At 45.6% G+C, this 22390-nt stretch overlaps 1 protein-coding gene across 6 annotated transcripts in view; it reads right to left on the bottom strand.

Annotated features, from left to right (window-relative positions):
• The window catches only part of mid2 (midline 2), a 133970-nt gene that overhangs the window by 11966 nt on the left and 99614 nt on the right, over nucleotides 1-22390 (bottom strand). For all 6 annotated transcript variants that reach the window (XM_010897605.3, XM_010897587.4, XM_010897611.3 and 3 more), the window contains 5 exons: nucleotides 17890-17997; nucleotides 12689-12837; nucleotides 11467-11594; nucleotides 10630-10773; nucleotides 3062-3223 (listed from right to left, as the gene is read on the bottom strand). In XM_010897605.3, the coding sequence (XP_010895907.1) occupies nucleotides 3062-3223; nucleotides 10630-10773; nucleotides 11467-11594; nucleotides 12689-12837; nucleotides 17890-17997 (691 nt within the window). The remainder of the gene's footprint in view (nucleotides 1-3061; nucleotides 3224-10629; nucleotides 10774-11466; nucleotides 11595-12688; nucleotides 12838-17889; nucleotides 17998-22390) is intronic.

The following is a 22390-nucleotide window of genomic DNA, read 5'->3' as shown; positions in this document are numbered from 1 at the left end:
CCATCCAAATAATGAATGAGCCCTGGATGGCAACGTATCTCATCCTGATTGTTTTCAGCTGCTCAATCCATTTCACCAAGAATAGTTGTGGTCACACGTTACATAAAGGAGAGGCACCATAACGGCAATCCATTCGCTGCACTTGGGTTATTAGTTCCCGTGCCAAGGGGGCGCTAAGAAACAAAAGGTAAGCAGAGTTATTGAATCAGTGGGAGAGTGTTGTACTAGCTTTCGTTTCATCACGCCAGAGTGAAGGGGACGTTCCAGGGAGTGAGATGGGTTGTGGGAAGGGGTGCACCCGATTGGGACGGTGAACTACAGTGACTCTCACTGTAAGACAGGATGTTACACGCACCGGAGAAGCTTATCGCACTGAACAAAACCAAAGAGAGAAAGAAAAAGGAAAGACAGACCTGGGCTAAATGACAGCTCTAGCCTTGGGTTACGCAGACGGCGGGACGGATATATGGCAAGGAGGACGCCGAAGAGGAAGGGGGACAGGGGTGATCCGATGGGATGTGGCACGGCCCGTGGCTGGAGAGTCGAGCGGCGCGTAGGAGGACAATGATCACGGTGGAAAAGGCCTACCAGGCCGAGGCACGACTCCTACAACACCGGCCTCAGCCCCCGCCCCCTGCCCCGGGATTCATTCACCAATCCCGCCTGAGCTTTGTACGGACAGGCTAGCTACCAACCACCGGTAAAATGACATGGTACCATTAACTAAACCAAGCTCTAACACTTAACCGAAGCATGCACTTAACCTGGTTCCAACCCTAAACATAAATCTTTAGCAAAGCAGATGCTTTTCATTAGAGTTTGTTGATGAAATAATATGTATTCATAGTGTGGATAACTATGCATTGTCTGAGAATGATGGTGATGGGACTAGGAGGCTCTACAAGCATGTATAAGACCTACATAACAACATCAAGTTCTAATTTGGTTCTCACTGGTATTTCCGTCGGATGGGTTTATAGCCTTGACGTTGCTTGTCGCCGCTATTAAGCGAAATGCATTTTGCAAGCTAGGCTGAAATGTGACAAGCTAAAGCTAAAATCTCCAAGCTGCTTCTCCTCAAACCCAGCCCGCCGGAAAGCATGAGAACAAGAAAAACCCTCCCATGTCACTGCAGAGGCTTCAGGCTTGGGCTAAAACATATCCTGCGGTACTCGGAGGCTTTGCCGGTCAGGGGGCTTTTCGCCGCCGAGGTGGACCAAACATTCACCACAGGCATGTGAGGTTGTTGTAGGGCTGAACCATTTTCACTAGTACACCCAAGTGAATGTCGGGCATTTCCTGTGTATACTAATTACGGAAAGTGATAGGGTGCGCTGCCCACCTGTGACTGTCACAAAAACCGCATTGAGATGGCGGTGTTGTGCTAGCTTGCTGCTTCCGGTGATGAAGAATGCCAGGTGCCTGTCTAATATAGAATACAGGGAGTAATCTGCACCAAACATGCGAGTTGGAGTGGGTGGACGTGCTGTTAACAGCTTCATTCTCACCCTCCCTCTAAACCTCTCTCCCAGTCTCTTCCTCCTTCACTCGCTCTCTCTCTTCCTCTCTGTCAATGTCTGCCTGTAAGTCGCTTTGGATAAGAGTGTGTGCTGAATGACTGAAATGCAAATGTGAAAACGGTCCGTCTGTCTGCTTCCAAATGCTACTATCATGGTCTGCTGCCAAAGCTGCGCCAGGGGGGAGAGAAGGGAGGAAGAGAGGACATCTATTGGGATTGACTGACACAGGAAGTGTTGAGCGGCTCTGCCGGTACCAGAGGAGCGTAAAAGCGAGGGGAGGAGGAGAGTGGAGGAGGAGCGACTGTAAGGTAAGTTTGGGTCGGCGCCGGGGCCCAGCGACAGCCTACGGCTCCACCAACAAGAGGCGCGAGTAATGGAGAGATGGAGGGACGATACAGAGGAGGAGGGAGGAGAGCAGGAGGACAGGCTAACTCTCTGCAAGCTCCCGATACCCCGTGTTTCACCTCCAAACCTCCCCCCTGGGTGACTCCAAAGCCTCTCTGATGCAATAATCCATTTTAATGCTGTCAGTGCCTATCCGGCCGGAACGGGGGCGTTTGGGAAGTAATTGAAGACCTGACAGTGAGCGAGGGAGACAGGCCCGGGCTGTAGAGGTGTAGCGACGTCGTACTTGAGGGAAAGTTCTTGGCGCCAGCCAACTTATCGTGGCATCGGGAGGGAGGGGGAGGGGTGCGGGAAGGACGAGTTTAATGGGGTCGTTATCACTGCTCGGGTGGCATCGGTCCCAGTCAACGCACGCATAGCAATAAACACCTTTCTCTCATTTATCCAGCCGGTGGCTGTTCTATACCTTCTAAATCGATGGCCTGGGGGCAGCCGGTTTACCCAGAAAGCAGAGCCCCAGGCTGTGGTAAGCTGCTGTGAAGACAAGGGAAGGACAAGGAACCTGGAGGTATGGTATCTGAGGAATGGGGGACTTACTCTTGATTGAGGTACAGTTTGGTTGTCATGAGAGTTAAAAACGGTCAACAATCAGTGGCTTATTTCCTCAAGGACGTTGTGAATTCTTGGGACTGTGGATTCTGTAGGGTGTCGAGTACGCTCCACTGGGTCCATCCAGACACAACGGCATTACACTGTCGAAACCAATTTGACAGTGGCGTATTCACGCCGAAAACAGCCTGGTCCATCTCATCTCTACACGTTTGAGGTCTGGACGCTAAGCTGGCCACCAGAGTACACTGATTGGGACTATGAGCTGTATTTGTTATCTGGGAATTTTCCAGCGTTGCTAACCTCAAGCCCCCAACTACTATTACTTTGTCAGCTAGGAGTGGAACCTGCTGCAACAGCCGTCCACGGCACAGACGAGCCGCGCGATCTGAGACCTCATTCCGCACCCCGCGGTCGTACCTCGCCGTTTTCCGTCTGTTCGCGCCCTCCCCATTAGCGTGCGCCGATTTTGGCCACTCTCTTTCCGACCGCTCTTGTAGACAAGCCGTTTTTCCATTCGCTTCCCGGCGACAGTCACCCGTCAAAGCATCCCGGGCTGAGGATAGAGAGGGGGTTGGGGGACTTACTGTTGGTCTTCAGTCTGGCCGGTTCGCTGTTGCGGCTCCCCGCCTGGTTGATGGCCTTGACGAAGAAGATGTAGCGCGTTCCGCTCTGCAGGCCGTGCACAGTGTAGTGGTTCTGCTTGATGTTCGGGACAATCATCCAGCTGTCCACGCTGTTGTACAGGCCTGCGGGGGGGAGAAGAAGTCACACTGAGTCACACTGTTCTCCAGTTACGGTGGGCGCGAGCTTGACCCATTTCTGTTCAGAGCTTCACTGAAATACTGTTTTCGGGAAGTTGTTCGCCATGTCCTGGGAGGGGGGGTGGGTTGAGGGAAATAGGTAATGTTGTAGCGGACAACATTTCTTTCTCCCTTTGAACCTTTTTTGTGTGCGTGTGATGTTTACTTAGAATATCTGATTTAATTTCTGATTGTTTTATCATTGCTTTGTTTATTCACGTTCTATTTTCCAGTTGGCTTTGGCAATGTAAACATATGTTTCCCATGCCAATAAAGATGCTTTGAATTGGTGGGGAGGTGGGGGATTGAAGGAGAAATGGAAGGAGAGACAGAGGGAGAGGGCGGAAGAGAGGAAAAAGAGAGGGAGGTAGTAAAGGAAAAGACAGGAGGGGAGAGAGAGAAGGATTGAGAGGAGAGATAGAAGAGGAGGAGAGAGTTACACAATAAGCCTGTTTTCCAGCCCCTGTAGACTAATAAAGACACAGCAAGCTTGTAAACAACCGTGTCCATGCGTCCCAAAATATCATTTAGTCTGCACAAAAACAGGAAATAACATTTTGACTGAACAGAAAGAGAAAATCACATTTAGACTGAACAGAAACAGGAAATAACTTTCAGACTGGACAGAAATTAGTAAATCTGGATCTATCATGTAAAGGTAAAGAATACGGGGAGCATCAATATAAATATATCGGAGTAAAACTGCTTCTCCATTCTCCACAAATTCATTATGTGACTTAAAGAGAAACAGATTCTCTATGTGGCTTACAGATCAACAGATTCTCTATGTGACTTACAGATCAACAGATTCTCTATGTGGCTTACAGATCAACAGATTCTCTATGTGGCTTACAGATCAACAGATTCTCTATGTGACTTACAGATCAACAGATTCTCTATGTGACTTACAGAGAAACAGTTTTACTATGTGACTTATAGAGAAACAGTTTCGCTATGTGACGTATAGAGAAAAAGCTTCGCTATGTGACTTATAGAGAAAAAGCTTCGCTATGTGACTTATAGAGAAACAGTTTCGCTATGTGACTTATAGAGAAACAGTTTCGCTATGTGACTTATAGAGAAACAGTTTCACTATGTGACTTATAGAGAAACAGCTTCACTAAGTGACTTATAGAGCAACAGCTTCACAAAGTGACTTATAGAGAAACAGTTTCACTATGTGAATTAGCGCAACATGACTTCAACATCTAACTAATAGCTAAACAAATTAACTTTGTGACTTATACTAAACTACAATGTGACTTACAATAAAACATCTTGTATCGTCACACCTACAGTAGCTGCAGCTGATGATCAGTACATTGGAACAACTACAGTACAACATTCAAAGAAACATTTGATATAATGGTACAAAAATACTGTTGAGAGTAGGGAAAATAAGGGTGAACTTTTTGTCATTTCTAGGATATTAATTAGACATAGGGTCTTCGGAAAAACTACAACGGCCCACTTTCCAACATACATATCGAATATGTTGTTCACTTTTGCTCCCAAAGAATCATCCTTTTGTTTGGGAACCAGAGGAGGTTTCCATCCGGACAACACATCCCTTTAGACAGGGACAAGAGGTGCATTATTTAAGGGAGATGGAACCAACAGCATCTATAAGTAATGACAATGTCTGCTTGTAAATATAAATAGTTAACTGGACGTAAATAAGCACATTAAAAGGCTGTTTTAAAGTATTGATGAGAGAAGAGTAATCTCAAAGATAAAAGCAGTTGGCTAAGTCCAGTATGGCACCCTATTCCCTAAATAGAATGTAACCTTTGACCGTAATACACTGTATATAGACAATAGGGTCAATTTGCAAAGAAACCATACTAGTACATATAGAACCATCTAGGCTACTCTTTTTCTGAAGAAAAAAAAAGATATGCGTCACATCAAAGTGGGACAGGAAGCTTACAGAAACAGGGCACAGGGAATTAGGTGTTCCAGTTGCACGATGGCTGTGGTTTTGATTCCCCCTCTTTGATAAACAGAGTAGAACCCATGCAGTCACCAAATACATGTTGATTCTCATGAGGAGAATTAGACAAATATGTATTTACTATAAAATCGAACAATTGTAAAATGCTAATATCTCAGCAATTCGAACTGGTTCCCTTCAGTATTTTTGCTCGATTTCATTAGGAGCGCCAGTCTTGCTGTTTATACTAGCGACAGGCTGTCCGCCGTTTTGACTCGGCAGCGGCTTTAAAGTGAAGTGAGATGAGAAGGGTGAGTGAACGTGTCATTTCAGAGTGGAGAGAGACTCGTGAGGGAGAGGAGAGAACCAAGAGAGACTCGAGAGGGGGAGGAGAGTAAGGAAACAGGGCTGTCTGAGCAGCACTTCCCACCCGTCCGGCCGGCCAGCTTTGATGATGCAACAGAACCGAGGTGCGGGTGTGTGTTTGTTTGACAGACCGTCGGCGCTTTCAGATGCATTCCCTCATGTCTACATCGTTATCCGCAAAGCAACCAATGGGCTTCAGCTGGCGGCGGCGCGCTGTCATTGACTGACTTTATCGATGACACTACCACCGAATTAGCATTTGATTAGCGGGTGATACAGACTCACTCCTAAACACAGCCCCCACCCCCCACCCCGAGCACATCTGTTCAAACGATACAACCTGCCTCCACGGAGCTTGAAGAAGGTGCCCGCCGTAGCCTTGTTTTTGTCTGAGCATGATGGGTGACACTAACGCTAGCCCGGGTCGTTATGAATTCAATTTAGTGTGTGACGTTCTGTGGGAATCCTTAATAACAGTTGGATAGATGTGGTACACGGTTTACTTGGCACCTCTCCATAGAATCCTGGCCTAACCATGAGCACGGACCCTCTAATACATGGCTAATTATCCCTCCGGCCGCTATGATCTATTCTAGCCTTGTTTTCTGGTGCAGACATCCAGAGTATAGGGCTTTGTGTTCGATCCGACGACATACAGCGTTGTACGTTGTATACCCCTATTTAGGGAACAGGGCACCAATTGAGACGGGGACGCCGTGCGTCGTGGCATTGTGGGGAGTCAGCATGGCATTCGTAGATGGTGATGATAACATTCTACCCTGAAGAGAACCGGCGCAATGAACCGACGCAACAGATTGGATTTTATTTATTATCCTTTTTTTGTGAATAGCTTAGGGAGAGATTTATAATGACAGAGCTGCAGGGAGAGAGGGAGTTAGAGGAACAGGAAGAGGAGATGTAGAGTGAGAAGGTAGAGAGACGACAGAGGAGATGTAGAGTGAGAAGGTAGAGAGACGACAGAGGAGGTTGAGAGGGAGGGGTAGAAGACGGAGGAATGAGAGATCAAGAGAGAGAGACCTCGCGGCTAGGACAAGGAGAAGAATGTGCAGAAATGGTTTGATATGTTTCCATTGATGTATTTTTATAATAGCAGGTCAACCAGGAAAGGCAGCCTATGACTCAGATCAAAAGGTTTGCATGTGGAATCCGTGGGTGGTCTAGCTGAACAGAAATACATCAGCATCACCTTCAACATCAGCTCAGCTATCACACATCGCTGCTGCTGTGCGTCCTAAAACCTCTGCTGATATTCTTCCTTGTGACAACTAGCTGATGTAGCTAGTTTGATGCTTTTTAAGCACTGCATTTTCATAATTCTTTCCGATGTTCTTTCAGGCCGGTGCTCCGTGGCCAAGCTGGTTTGTGTACGGGTAGATCGTGTCACCCCCCCCTCCCCGGAGAGGGGATGACTTCCAGAGTGGGAACGTTTAAACACTCAAGAGACCCAGAAGAGGGAGAAATTTTCTCTCTCGCAATGCTAGAAACTCAGCCGTGTGAAATAAAATGCATTTCTCTCAATTTCAGCTCCGGCTCGCTCTCGCTCTCCTCTTAAATCCTCCTGGGGACGTAAGGGCAGATCAGTAAGGCCAGCCAGCCGGCAGAAACGGGTTCAAGTAGTATTTCACATGCAAGCCAAACACTTTACCTACCCTTGATTTAACTTGGATGGCTTAATGGACCGATAGAAATGTCTTGACAGAGCCCAATGTCCGCCTGTTGTCCCTCCGGGCAAGCTAGAGCAAAACCTTAAGTACTGGAAAAATATCGAATGCTATTTGAACCCAGGTCCAAATGCCAGCCCAACACAACCCGCTCTGTTCTGGCTCGGCGGATGGCCTCAGTCAGTCTATCCGTCCCTGACGAAATAAATCCTACTTCACCATAGCTCTGGTCCTTCCCCACCAGGGTACAGTGGAGACTAGAGGAGAGCTGTGGGGGAGGGGGTCAAGAAGATAAGGAGAGTTGAGGGAGAGGGTAGGGGGGAGAGGAAAGAGGGAAACCGACAACTGGAGATGAGAGGAGGGAGGGCAGGGGAGGAGGCGAGGGGAGAGAAGGGGAGCTCTCTGTGAGGTATCTGCAGGAGGTACATGTGTCAAGATAATCTGTCACAGGGCCAAACAGCTCCGCACCGACTCCTCCGTGCCCTGCCGCGACATCCCACCATTATCTGCACTTCTCCTGTCCTCGTCTATTCCGGGCCATTATCTACTCAGCCGCTCCACACTTCAGCGGTCCTCCCTTTTTCAACTCTGTCCCGCTGCTCTTCAAACGCACGAGAGACAGCCTATGTTCCCGATCGTGGCTTCACGCCATAGAAATGAAGATTGGAAAAAGAACAATTACGCTTTTTAATAGGGGAAGGGGGTTGAGGGCAAAACCGTTTTGTGGACGACTGATTGGAGGGTCGGAGCATGACGTTGACCTCCTGGCGGGGGTGACGGGCTTCCAAGCCTGGTGCATTAACCGGGAGATCCGGAGATACAGGGATCGGCACGCGACACATCATCTCGATGTCAGTACACCGCCGTGCAGCGACAGCCCGGAAAAAACAACTCCAAATACCTAGCTGTTACTAAAACTCAGCCGTTACATAACAAGTGCAAACCGCTAAAATACAGTCTAACATAAAGTAGTTGGGAACCTATCATCGTTCTTCACTGGTTTATGATTCCTGATGCATCTTTCAACCTCATATGGTCTAAAGTGGCGACTCACGGTCTGTTCCTGGATAACCGCTCGGTAAAAATACCCCTCATCTGGGACCTCTGTGATGTTCGAGCCGTGTTGTATTTTTGTTCTAGAACATTTCTTAAACTCCTTGCACATCCATAGACAGCATTTTCCACTCTTTCCCCTGGCTACTACAAGACGTGCATGGTCAAGTGTTTTAGTTACTATACACTCATTAAGTGATCACATTCAAAAACAGGTGTGTGTTCAAATAGGGTTGGGCGATAATTCGATAAATATGATTAACATATTTTGTTAAATAACTCAATAATGAAAATAATGTAATCATTGATATCACAATATTGTTTACTTTGCTAATAATTTATTCAGAATTAGAAAGGATATTTGGCTTGGGATGTAGTTATAATTCTGCACACAAGTGGTTTTTTTTTCCACTATTCAGATGTTCTGTTTCTGTTTTAGAGAATACCATTATTAGATGGACAAAACAAAACCTGTTTTCTTTCTTGATCACATGCATTTAACTTTAATCTTAAACAGCATATACATATTCTTTTTTTATTACAGTGGATATAAAAAGTCTACACACCCCTGTAGAAAATGGCAGGTTCTTGTGATGCAAAAGAATAAGATAAATCATGTCACCACCTTTAATGTGATCTATAACATGAACAATTCAATTGAAAAAAAAAAACAAATCTTTGAAGGGGAAAAATCTAAAACTCACAATAACCTGGCTGCATAAGTGTGCACACCCTTAAACTAATACTTTGTTGAAGCACCTTATTACAGCAATATTTGCCCACTTTTCTTTGCAAAAGTACTCCAAATCTGTCAGATTGCGAGGACATCTCCTGTGCACAGCCCTCTTCAGATCACCCCACAGATGTTCAATTGGATTCAGGTCTGGGCTCTGGCTGGGCCATTCCAAAACGTTAATCTTCTTCTGGTGAAGCCATGCTTTTGTGGATTTGGATGTGTGCTTTGGGTCGTTGTCATGCTGAAACTTGAACTTCATCTTTCTAACGGATGCCTGAAGGTTTTGTGCCAAAATTATCTGGTATTTGGAACTGTTCATAATTCCCTCCACCCTAACTAAAGCCCCGGTTCCAGCTGAAGAAAAACAGCCCCAAAGCATGATGCTGCCACCACCATGCTTCACTGTGGGTATGGTGTTCTTGTGGTGATGTGCAGTGTTGTTTTTACGCCAAACATACCTTTTGGAATTATGGTTAAAAAGTTCAACCTTGGTTTCATCAGACCATAACACATTTCCCACATGCTTTTGGGAGACTTGATGTTTGTTTTTGCAAACTTCAGCTGGGCTTGGATGTTTTTCTTTGTAAGAAAAGGCTTCTGTCTTGTCACCCTATCCCATAGCCCATTCATATGAACAATACAGGAGATTGTTGTCACATGTAGCACACAGCAAGTACTTGCCAGAAATTCCTGCAGTTCCTTTAATGTTGCTGTAGGCCTCTTGGAAGCCTCACTGACCAGTTTTCTTCTCGTCTTTTCTCTGTCTCTGTTGTGCCATATTTTCTCCACTTAATGATGACTTTCTTCACTGTGTTCCATGGTATATCTAATGCTTTGGAAAATATTTTGTACCCTTCTCCTGATATCTGTTATCTTTCAACAAAGAGATCCCTCTGACGCTTTGGAACTCTCTGCGGAACATGGCTTTTGCTCTGAGATGCAACTAAGAAAATGTCAGGAAAATCCTAAGAACAGCTGAACTTTATTTGTGATTAATCACAGTCACTTTCAGTCATGGCAAATGTGTAATGACTTCTATTTAACATAGAGTTTGAATGTGATTGGTTAATTCGGAACACAGCCACATCCCCAGTTATAAGAGGGTGTGCACACTTATGCAACCAGGATATTGTAAGATTTTTATTTTTCATTTTTCCCCCTCAAAGATATCAGTTTGTTTTTCAATTCAATTGTTCACATTATAGCTCACATTAAAACTGAAACAAGTTCTGATATGATTTATCTTTGTCTCATTCTTTTACATCACAAAAACCTGGCATTTTAACCGGGTTGTGTAGACTTTTTATATCCACTGTATTTCTTAAGATAATATCGTATCGGCTACAAATTTTGAATATTTTACAATTTAAGTTTTAGGACATATTGCCCTACGTTCAAAGGAAAAAAACGGTGGTTCACTGGGAGTTCTGGCGTATGGAGTGACGCTCTGGATAACCTGGACTGTATTCTCCCTCCAGGTTATTCAAGCAACTTTGACTGTGTGTTACCGAACAGTTTAACGCAACAAAACAAGCGGTGTCTGGTGTTTGAGTTGAACGTTTTGCTGACGCGTGATACTTACTGATGAAGTTGGTCTGGCCCGTGTAGATGGTGTATTGAAGCTCATAGGAGGTAACGCTGAACTCATCCTCGGACGTCCAGTGAACGGTTATGGTGTCGTGGGACGCGGTGCACAGCTCATCGCGAATGGAGGGAGGGCTCGGAGCTGTGGGAACAGACAAAGATTAGTGTCGGACGGGATAACGCATGGAGTTCCAAAACAAAATAAGAGATATGTATTAGATCTCAGAAGACAGCACAGTGAAGCGCCAACATGCTTAACCACTAGGTGGTCAGATTTAGGGTTGAGCAGTGCGGATAGAATAAACTCACTGGGTTGATAACTAAAACGTTCCTAATGTCTGAAATTATCATCAAATGTGCCTTATGAGTACTTCAAGAATAACTTTCGCTCAGTTTCTTTTAATGGGTCATGTAGTGGCTCCATAATCAAAAGGAACGTGTTGTTCCTCTGGAATCAGGGGAAAGTTCAAAATCCTATACAAGCCAGTGTTGTGTACCACCTTTATCAAATATTCAAATAATTCTTTAGCCTAGATACAAATCTTGATCAATGTGGGCTGCTTCTTCAAAGTACAATAGATAAATGTATGGATTTTCATCACTTGTGCTTCGCTGTTCATCTCCAGCAACTCCAGGACAGACGTTGGTCGACAAACTCCAGGACAGACGTTGGTCAACAAACAGGTGTAGTGCTTTTAGTGTTTGCAAACCGCTATGCTGATTCAAGTTGTTAGTTGAAGCACCAGACCCTCTTTTCTTTCACTCGTCCTGTCCATCTTTCCCCCACCTTTCTCTGTCACTCTCTCTCCCCATTTTCCTTCCTCTCTTCTCTCACCTGTAAGGTAGTCCAGGCCTTCTAGAATCTTCTTCTCTCGGGAGAAGTCCAGAGCAAAGTTATCAAAGGCTTCGTTGAGGTTCACGTCTGGTATCAGCACCTGTGAGGAGGCGGTGGCCATGGCAACCCTGGGAGGGGGAGAGAGAGAGAGAAGTGGGTGTCATAGAAGATAGGAAGAGAGAGGTGGTAGGAGTGAGGAGCAAGGTAAGAGAGAGGTGTTGTCAGATTGGATAATCCCAGCTGGACTGTGATGACCGGAATGCCCTCTGTCAGTACACATCAGTGTGTGTGCGTGTGTGTGTTTGTGTGTGTGTCTGACAGACAAGGCAATGGTGTGTCTAACCCTAACTCCACACCTTTGTAGATTCCAGCCGGTCTCCAGCAGTCGAGAACACTCATGCCTAAAACATAGCTGGACCAGACCCTTAAGCTATGAATGAGAGTTTTGTTCCAGACTCTGGGAGAGTCCATGAATAACAAGCCTTGGAAACAGCAGCGGCAGGCCAAAAAGAAAGTTATAGAATGTGCTCTGCGTGTCCTTCCCCTCTGAAAGACTCCAGGCCATTCTAGCCCAGGCACGTGCCAGGTAATTTGGCTAGGATGAGCAAGGAAAGGCCTGGCAGGAAAATCAAGAATGTTCCTGCGCTTTGCGTTTACCGTGACAAAACTGAAATGCACAAGTTCTGGACACTTTTCCCAAAAGAATCATGGTGTAGGGGAGGAGACTGGAGAAAATGAAAGGATGAGAAAGTCTATTACTAAAATGCAAAAGAAAACTACAAAGAGTGCTAACATCATCCACCCCTCCACAGGCCCAGATAGAAAATGTTGTCAAACTGTGCATTTACAAACACTATCCAAGTAATTGTTTATCCAAATGGGACTCTGCCCACATACACCAGTTCAACATGCCAGTGTGCTCTCGAATTCTTCATCGTCACTGGTAGTGAGACCTACCACCGTCGTGGCGTTAGGCTACTTGACGGGAGACTAAACTGTACCTGGCATGGGGGGCACAGGCATGGGGGTGAAGGGGTCAGGCAGAAGGAAAACCCTGGGGTGAGTTTCAGGGCAGGTGACAGAGGGGGGAGACGATGTCAGTCTAATGTCTCAGTTGTGTCCCTTGACCAGGGGACATTGGTAATTCGGATGGGAGGGGTCAAGGAGAATGGGAAGCGCGGAAAGGTGGGAGGTTTTGGGACGGGTCATGAGAACGTAGTACCTCTCGGCCACGTTCCTAGCGGTCTGGAGGAAGCGGGCGTGGTCATTCTCCTTCAGACTGTGTTCCGCCTGGGTGATGAGGGCACTGGAACGCTCCAAACACTGCCTGCAGTTGGCGATCTGCTGGGCCAGCTTACGCAGCTTCATCACCTATCGGCCGGAAACACACACGCACGTACAAACACAGACAAGAGGAAAAGTTGGGGTCACCGGGTTTAGAATGCAGGCGGCCATCTTACAACGGCCATAGCGTGACACTGTGGATGTGTTGCACAATGGGCATTCAACACATTGCAGATGTGTCCTATTATCATATCACAAGAACGTCACAAGACTAAGACGGCCAGGAACGTTGTTAGGGTCAACGTGTTTGTTTGGCAAACAAAAAGACTGACAGCTGGTCAAGTCTCGGTTTGTTACAGAGCTGACTCGCAAAACAGAGGTCCAAATATCCTGCGTTCCATTGTGTCATGCATAAAAACACCAGTCAAGTCCAAGTAAAACAAGTCAGAAAGAACAGCTTTTTGGAACAGTCCTCTCTCTCTCTGTCCATCAGACGGTCTGTGTCTGTCTGCGACTCGGTTTCATTGTAAACCGAGTGTCTATTTCTGCGTTTAAATTCCCTAAGGGATGATGAGTGGAATAATATCATTCTAACATCGTAAATTCAACCTAATCTATTTATCTTCATTCCGTCCCCGGCCTCAGATGTGACACACCGAATTAGCTTAATTTAAATCTCCCTTGGTAGAGCAGAATTTTATAACGTTCAGACATTTGAGAGAGAACATTTGAGGAATTTCATTGCATCTGTAATGCGAAGGCATTCTCAGTAACTGGTATTAAATTAAAAACATGCTTTAAATGTCAACGGTAAGATTACATTTGATTTAGTGTCAGCAAAATAAGCTACACATGCTGACTATGTAAAGACCAAAAACCTTCCACACGATGAAAACAGTCAGACATCTAAGAACTGAAGCTGTTTCTCTGATTCACCAAAGCATGTTCATTTATTAAAGGAATTTCATGATGCATGGTAGTGGTTTCCTGCTCAAATCAGCAGGATAACTTGTCATAACATGCCACAAACCATCTGACGTACAATTTGGACCATACAAATCTGACCAGACGTTTATTTAAAACATTCTTTAAATAGCCTCTTTTTACGATTGAATGTCTCCCAAATGGAACAATATTCCCAGTTTAGTGCACTACTTTGACCAGGGAGCTGTGGACCGAGTTGGGCATTTGTATTGTGATTTAGGACACCGCCATGGTAAGATTGCTTTTTGTTCATAATCTTTTGTTGGTGCCTGGCTCAGTCACATGTCAACAGATTGCTGACAACAAGCATATTCAATGGGCTCAAACAGGGATTAATACAAAATATATTCCCCAAGGCACTTACAAAATATAATCTCCTCTACTAAAGCTGTAGATTATTCAGCCTGTCAGTTCATTCGGCGAACAAACATCCGCCTTCATGTGACTTGGGAAGACAAACCTATTGCTCACCTCTCGGGCCATAGTAGAGTAGAATAGTTGATTAAAGACACTGACCCTTTCTCCATCAGCTCATTCAAATTCAAGCAACTATCACCTCTCGGATCACAGCAAACTGAACATGTTCCCCAAAAGATAATTTGTAGAAATAACCACACATTCCATGTAAGCTGTAGCACATAAAAGAAGAACACAGACTGACCCAAAGCAAACTGATGTGACCAGAAAGATAAAAAAAAAAATATATATATATATCACTTCCTGGATAGTAAATCTAGCAGTTAAGTAACATAGGCAAGATATTCTGGCAAACAGCAAAAATAAACCTAAAGAACACTTGTCAATTCGAAAGCACGGAAGCCCAAATAACTGTACAATTCAAACTATTTCAATGAGTGCAAATGTACAGTCAAAAGAATGAAGAACATTACAACAGGCGCCATCTGACACAAAATGGTGTCAATAAACACAAAAACGTCTGTAGTTTTTTTTTTTATGTGAAAAGACAAACGAGCGATACAAGATAGTGACATATGAAACTCTCATTGCACAGTTGAAATCGACTGCAAACACAGAATAATGGAGAAAGCGAATGAATCGTAAAACACTTTAAAACATAATCAAAACCCATTGGGTTTGATTATCGAGTAGGAGCTTTATAAAACAATGTCAGGACATGAAATATAAAAAAGAATGCAGAGACCTGATTGCATCTTAAATTAGGTTGTTTTCTATGTAGTATTTCAAACGGAAGAGTTCGTAATAATCATGTCTTGAGGAAAGGCGAACATGGATGAACAGTACCGAAGCACTGCAGAGCTGATCATGTTTAAAAGTAATTATGACCAAACTGCATTTTCCCTTTATGGATTCCCAAAAACCATTGTGTAGGGAGTAAAATACATGCTATAAATGAATCAATAGGCGCAGCATTAAAATGTGCATGAAAATAACATTTATATAACATGGGGAGGGAAGCCTTTGCCAGGGATGCAACATCAGCAACTGGCGCTTCAACATTTACATTATCTAACTGGCCACTATTCTCGAAAAATCCACAGTCCCTGTTGCTAGCCAAATTCCAGAGGTTAAATGCCCGCTCTTCGCAGACGACCAAGTGTCAGCAAAATAAGCTGGCCTTTTTTGCAGAGTCCGGACCAGCCTGAGCAGTGCTACCAGACCTGGGTCATGGCGCTGAACTAATAAAAGACCAAAATAATGATTTTCCATAGTTGGTACACATGTCAGGGGATTAGAGCAAGTTTTTTAATTAGTTCTGCTACTACGATCACTATGGGTTTTAATAAGCTCAAATGGACACTAATGAGGCACCTGAATGAACTGAGAGGCCAAGCAGGGCATTAAAACACAAGTACAAAAACAGCTACAATAGGAACTGGAATACCGGCAAAAATGTGATAGATGTGTGGTTGAAACTCCCAACTCAGACGGTGAATGCAGAGTAGAATACCCCCCCCCCAAAATGAAATGAAATAAAACAAAAACTCCATCTCATGTAACGACTGCGGAATGATGAAATCCCCTTCATCCAAATGGTCTTAAAAACCCATTCTACATCAAATCATTCAGAATAAGCCAAGTGGTATCTGGCCTTAAATCGCCATTGCACATCAGTAACCGCAGCACAGCGCAAACATATATGGTTCCTGATCAAAAACCTTAAGTGCAGGATCAGTGAGCACAGCCTGGCCTGTAGAAGGGCAGACACAGGAAAACCTAACTCCCTGGAGAGGAAAGGCTGTGCCATCACTGTACCACAGCAGAACGTGAGAAAGACCTTACTGTCTTGACAGTACTATGGAAATGTACCTGCCCACTATCGAAAAACCTTTTAGATATGAGCATCTCCTAAATGACTTAAAATTATAACAAAAAAAGCGGTGTCTTTCCTCATTGTTGTTGAAATATGTACAACAATTTGAAAGACCTTTCCCCTCCCATTGGAAATGAGATGGAGAGCTGTGGATTGGCAGCAGACTACATCACCGCCTGCCATTAAAATTAGGGTAGCTAAATTCAGGGCTAGGAGTTATATAAAAACTAAATAAACAGTAGCCGCTGCAAAGCTGCGTGTGAAACGTGAATCGTGCGTGTGCATCGCGTCAGACATGTTTCTGTCATTTATTGTCTTTGCACTGATTGTCCAGCTGAGAATCTGTCTCATTTTCATGAATCATTAGCATATTATTACATTGCAAATGGACGTCCCTTTGGCGATATGTACATTGTTCCATATCATGCCGTTTAAGGAATTGCCTACATGGGGCACTACTTTGGTTGTGGTTAAAAGAAACCCGCTACGTCAGAGACGTCACCCGCATCGGCTCAGAGGGGAGGGGCTTCAACGCTGCTGAATCGCTGCTGAATCACCGGGAGGAACATACCGACAGGGACACAGAAGAGACAGAGATAAAGAGAGAGAAGACAGAGACAGATGGAGAGGAACAGAGAAAAGACGAGGTAGAAAGCGAGACGATAAACAGAGAGACAGAGTAACAGGGTGCTCCCAGTCCACTCTATCCCCTACATATGGACCTGGCCTACACTCAAAAGCAGTACACTAAATAGGGAATAGGGCGCCATTTTGGAACGCAGCTTCTGCCTGAGCTCCCGGGTCCCTGCTCAGCCCTGCCCCAGTAATCCGGTTGGTTCTGCTGCAAGTCAGTCACCTCCATCCTCCTCTTCTTTCCTCTCTTCTCCTCCTCTCCTCAATTCTATATCCCTCCCTCTCCTCTCCCCAACCTTCATCTCCCCCTTGCTCTCTCGGGACCTCTCTTCTTCCTCAGTTCCTCTCCTCCTCTGCCTTCCTTCGCTCTCCCTCTCTCATGGTACTTCATCTATCACCTCGGCGTTGTTGTTCCAGCTGAGACAGCCCCTGTGCTCATCACTCCCAGCCACCGGTAAAGTGAGAAAGCCTCTCTTTCTCGCTGCTTCCCTCTCTCCCTGGGCTCCCCGCAGACATGTGCCATTAATCCGCTCTAATCAGACTCCAGCCCACAAAGGCAAGTCGGTTGCCAGCAGTTCAGAACTTCTGGAGAAGAGCACGCGAAGGGAAACAAAAACCAAAAGCAGCACCTCGTAATCCGATCCTTCCGCTCTCTGATGTCGCACACAGTGTGTTGTGACAGGCCGTGACAAGTCCCCTTCTCTTTCTCTCTCACTCCATCCCCCCACGTTTTATCTCCTCTCTTCCGTCTTTCACTGTGACAGACGCAGGGACACATCCTGAACGCGCAGTTTTCAGCGCCACCTTCATCTCTCCCTGACCGCCACGGTCTTCTGTCACAAGGAACCGATCTGTCTCTTCGTAAGAGCGTGCGCGAGGGATCCCCGGGTGTTTACGCGGCAAGTCGGAACGCCGCTGATTAGCAGCTCCAAGCGGAACGTCTCCGAAACCTGACCGTCAAGTAAACATACCGCAGAACCAAAAAAGTAGCTTTGTCTGGCAACACAGCAGATAAGATGTTAGATCACCGATACTGCTTGACAGGGCCTATGGCTTACACTGCAAAGCTTGCAGAGTAATAGGGGGTCAGGGTCTGTAATGCCTGGAACATAAGACCACAATCCAAAGTAGCGAAGGACACAGAAATAGGGTGCAATTTAAAATGCAAGTTAGTAGTGAACATCGGTGCTGCATGTCTCTAAGGCGCATGTTTCCCTGTCAAAGTTTACCTTGGACTCCTTGATCTTGACAGCGATGACCTGTTTCCTCTGGCGTATGATCTCCACCAGCTCATCGCACTCCTCCACCAGCTTGGCTTCGTGCATTGCCGTGTTCACCTGGGGACAGATGCAATGTTAGCCAGCGGTCAGCTGACATGGGCTTCGACATCGCGTCCAATCAAACAGTTTGGAGAAAAGGCCCAATACTCTATACAGCGAATCTGTCAACCTGCAGTTTCAGTGACACATTTTCAAAAAGGGCCCTTGTTCGTTTTTGACAGATAAAAAAAAAAAGCAAAACGATTGGTGTGTTATTAGATGTGAAATTTGAAGTCTTGAATCGTCTCATTACACAGGTTTGTGACTCTGTATCAAACTGCACAGTATCAAATGGTAACGACGCTTTAAACTGATCATCACTCCACAAAGCTCATTACAGCAGTTAGATCCACTTAAGCCTTGTTATCACACATACGCGCACGCATTCATGTCCACGCCCGCGCACGCACGCAGTCCCGCACGCACACACACACACACACACACACAGAGACACACACATGCCTTGACCGACTCCTCCAGCACCAATTTCCCTAAATTATGCGGTAGTGGAGCGTACAGCTTCTGGCAACGATGTTGCATGTTTTATTAATGATCTCGGCACCCTCATTAAAAACAAAGCAACGGCAGCAGCAACACCTCTCGTGGAAAACAAGGCTGTCTCCTCTCACACAGGAGGACGTACGAGGACACGGGCTAACGTCAGGTACCCTTCTGTGGATGGCAGGGTGCAGGGGAGTATATATTAAAGATAAAAGGGAGCATGAAGGAGAACGTGTCAAGGTATTAATTACACCCCCCCTTCCGCGAATGAGTGCCTGAAATTCAACAATATTCAAACGTTGACAGTCCTATGTTCAGGTTCTACAATGCGGTGCCCACGGAAAACGTCCAACAATCAATTATTTGGATTCATTCTTGAACCTTGAGCAATCGGTTCTATCCATGTGTTTCTCCCTCTATTCTTACAGTAGGCAGTAACAGGCCCGGAGCCTGGCTCTGGTTAGAACTGCCAAGTGGTCAGCGGGTCGAACGGAAAACAAAACAAGCACGATTCGCAAGTAAACTGAACCGGGAGTTGTTCAGAAGTAATCGTTCACAAACCGAGTCCCTGTTCTGAGTCTGGAGGAATGTTGTGAACAGGTAGCCTAGTTTTTAGTATCAAACAAACAGAAGAAGATAAATCACGACTGGCTGTGTTCAAGCCACATTCATGTTTTGGTTATGTTTGTTGTTAAAATGTATTTTCTTATAAAGCCTATATGACATGTGTAAAAGCGATAATGTAGAAATGCCACCCTCCCACTGGTGAATGTCAAGGTGTAGGTTGCCCTGTACAACCACTGAATACAAGGTCATCTCATCACACCCAGACAGGGGCATCCGACTGTGTGAAGTGCAGAAGGGCTGACTTATCTACTTCAGTCTTCTTCATCATTTCAATCCCTCATATAAACCCACTGATTTATAAAAAAAAAAACAATTGCAAGGAAGGGTTGCAGGCTCGTGTTTTTTATTTTTTTCACGTTACGGACTACCCCCCATAAAGCTGGAAGCCGTCGTGGTGAAACTGCCACATCTGTTTGTGACATTACAACAAGAAAGTAGTTACCTTCAAGTAATACCACTTCCCTCTGCTTGGACAGCGCTGGAAATAATTGAACTCACAACAAAACAGCAAGGCTTGTACTGCAAATCGTTTTCAGTTCTGGATGCTCCTGCCCTCCGATTTAATCAACAAAACACAAAACAATAACAAATATGCCGGGGCAAACAGTGGAACTTTCTGCTTATGCAGATTTAATCTTCGACGTGACAAGCGCGGAGCGTAGAGGAGGAGCTGCGCTGAGTGGCCCGTGTTTGTCACGGCGGTGATTAGTGTTGACAGCCTGACAGATTAAAGAGGAATTGGAGAGCAGAGAGTGGCTAAGTGCACACCCACTTCCTCCTGGGACCCGTCCTGTCCTGTACTCCCACAGCAGAAAGACCGATGTGTTCTGTTAAAATATGGATGGCTGGGGCATACGTGTCAACTACGCGCTACAACACACTGTACACATCCGAGTCCATTATACAACACCTTATAAACTGGATGGTTCGAGCTCTGCATGCTGATTGGCTGAAAGCGGTAGTATATCACACCGTATAGTACCGGTGTGGGTGTATACCGTGGGGAAAACTCCATTATACTGTTCTAATAACATTGGTTAAAAACGACACTGTCGGGTTGAACAACCCCTGTCTGTGGTATATCGGACATTTACCACACACCCTCGTTATTAGTTCAGTCCAACTCAACATGGCAACGAAAACGAGATACAGCCAACATTTGTCAAAACAAAAAAGAACTGAAAAAAACAATCATTAGATTAAAAATGAAGGTACCTTTCAAACTCTAAAGTGGGGAGAAATATATAGCCGGAGGGCTGCTGCTATGTCTCGGTTACATAAGTCCCTTGTAAAATCTGTTTGACTGTCTTCTGTTTCTCTTTCTGTCTACAGTCAGTCTGTCTACCGTCTGTCTGTCTGTTGTTGTGATGCATTATTAGTGCCTAGCGTTTCTCTCTCTTTTCTCCCTGCACGATGCGTTACAGAAGAGAGAAGCAAGATAAAGAGGTCTCCTATCTCTGCCTAGCAGGGAGGCTTCTGGGAAGTCAGGCAAGCACGCAGGCTCACACAGAACACACAAGCGCACCCACAAGCACTCACTCACACACACACACACACACACACAAGCGTGCACACACAGACAAACACACACTGCTCAACGGTAGGCCCTGGCTCTTGCCATAGTGAATTAGCATTACCTCAGATCAGAGATAGTACGCCTCGCGTTGGGCAAGACATCGACACAAACATCACACTGGAGAAAAGCAGGCAGCTAGCATTCATAGATAAAATGTTCTAAACAGTTTGTTTAAACATAGGGCGTTTTCTCTTGATTGCGTTGTGTGCATTCTGGCTCCCAAAGCCAAAACATTTATAATAAACAGGAGAGGAACAGATTGCCTCGGCATATTTGCATGCAGACAGGCAGAGAAGGATGGAGGAGAGGGGTAGAGGAGGAGGTACAAGATAGTTAGAGGAGCGAGGAGATGAGATGAGGGAGGAGACGGGTAGAGGAGGGAGGAGGCAGGTAGAGGAAGAGGGAGGAGATGGGTAGAGGAGAAGGGAGGAGAGGGACAGAGGAGGAGGGAGGAGACAGGTAGAGGAGGAGGGAGGAGAAGGGAGGAGAGGGATGGAGGAAGAGGGAGGAGACAGGTAGAGGAGGAGACAGGAGACAGGTAGAGGAGGAGGGAGGAGACAGGTAGAGGAGGAGGGAGGAGAAGGGAGGAGAGGGATGGAGGAGGAGGGAGGAGACAGGTAGAGGAGGAGGGAGGAGACAGGTAGAGGAGGAGGGAGGAGGGAAGACAAACAGTTTTTGGGACACTTCCTGTACCTCAGGACTTAATACATTAGCCAGAAATCGTTTAATCTGATAGGCTGAATGAATGGTTCTACTTGGGTTCACGCTGCACAATACTGAAGGGAAGCCTGCGTCCCAAATGTCACACTATTCCCTACCCAGGGCACCCAGGAGCCCAGGTCAAATGCAGGGCACTACATGGAGAATGGGGTACCATTCGGTACTCAACAAAAAATTTACTGGCTAATAACAACGAGGGAATAGTGTTGAGAGTAATGGGAGCATTAAACCACCAGTCCCGCTCTGTCGGCCGTTACTGTCACACAGGGCTGAGGGATGGCGGAGGGGTGTGTCCAAAATGGTACCCTGTACCCTTCAGGCCTTGTTCATGAGTAGAACACCATAATAGAAAATAGGGTACCATTTACATTTGGGATGCGCCCATAGTGTCAGAACTGAATTGATGGAGCACTAAAGCGCCATACAGCTGGACCATGGCACTTTTTGCTTAAATCACAACGCCTCAAATGAAAGAGACGGGAATGGAAATAAGTCAACAGGCAGGTGAGGAAACTTCCGGTGACAACTAGAACTTTGCAGAACTCTTCAGGAGACTACAGGATTGATGTCCTCTGAAGGTAGAGCGCTGAAATAGCACCGCCTTATGACAAGATGCGGAAAAACTAGTACTAGTAATGGGAGTTCATTACTAGTACCGCTTTTAAATGTACAGTAACTCTTCCGAGTTATAACGTCTGTGGCTTTCAACGTTTGTGTAAGTACACAGAGGATTGTGTCTCACAGAGGATTGTGTCTCACAGAGGATTGTGTCTCACAGAGGATTGCGAAATAACATTGTCTTACGACGTGGAAAAGTGCCAATTTGACCAAGCCATTGAGCGGTGTTGGCCCTCCAACTGACTACTGCAGGGGATGCTGGATTTTGTCCTAACTGGGACACCTCTTGGCATTCAACTTGACCAAGTGAGACATTGCAATAGTTCAGTGGGTTGAAATTCATCACACAAAACCTGATTCTGGGGCAAT

The sequence above is a fragment of the Esox lucius genome, chromosome 4, assembly GCF_011004845.1.
Source record: "Esox lucius isolate fEsoLuc1 chromosome 4, fEsoLuc1.pri, whole genome shotgun sequence".
Lineage (NCBI taxonomy): Eukaryota > Metazoa > Chordata > Actinopteri > Esociformes > Esocidae > Esox > Esox lucius.
Note: the sequence above shows the minus strand (reverse complement) of the source record. Positions and strands in the feature narration are given on the sequence as shown.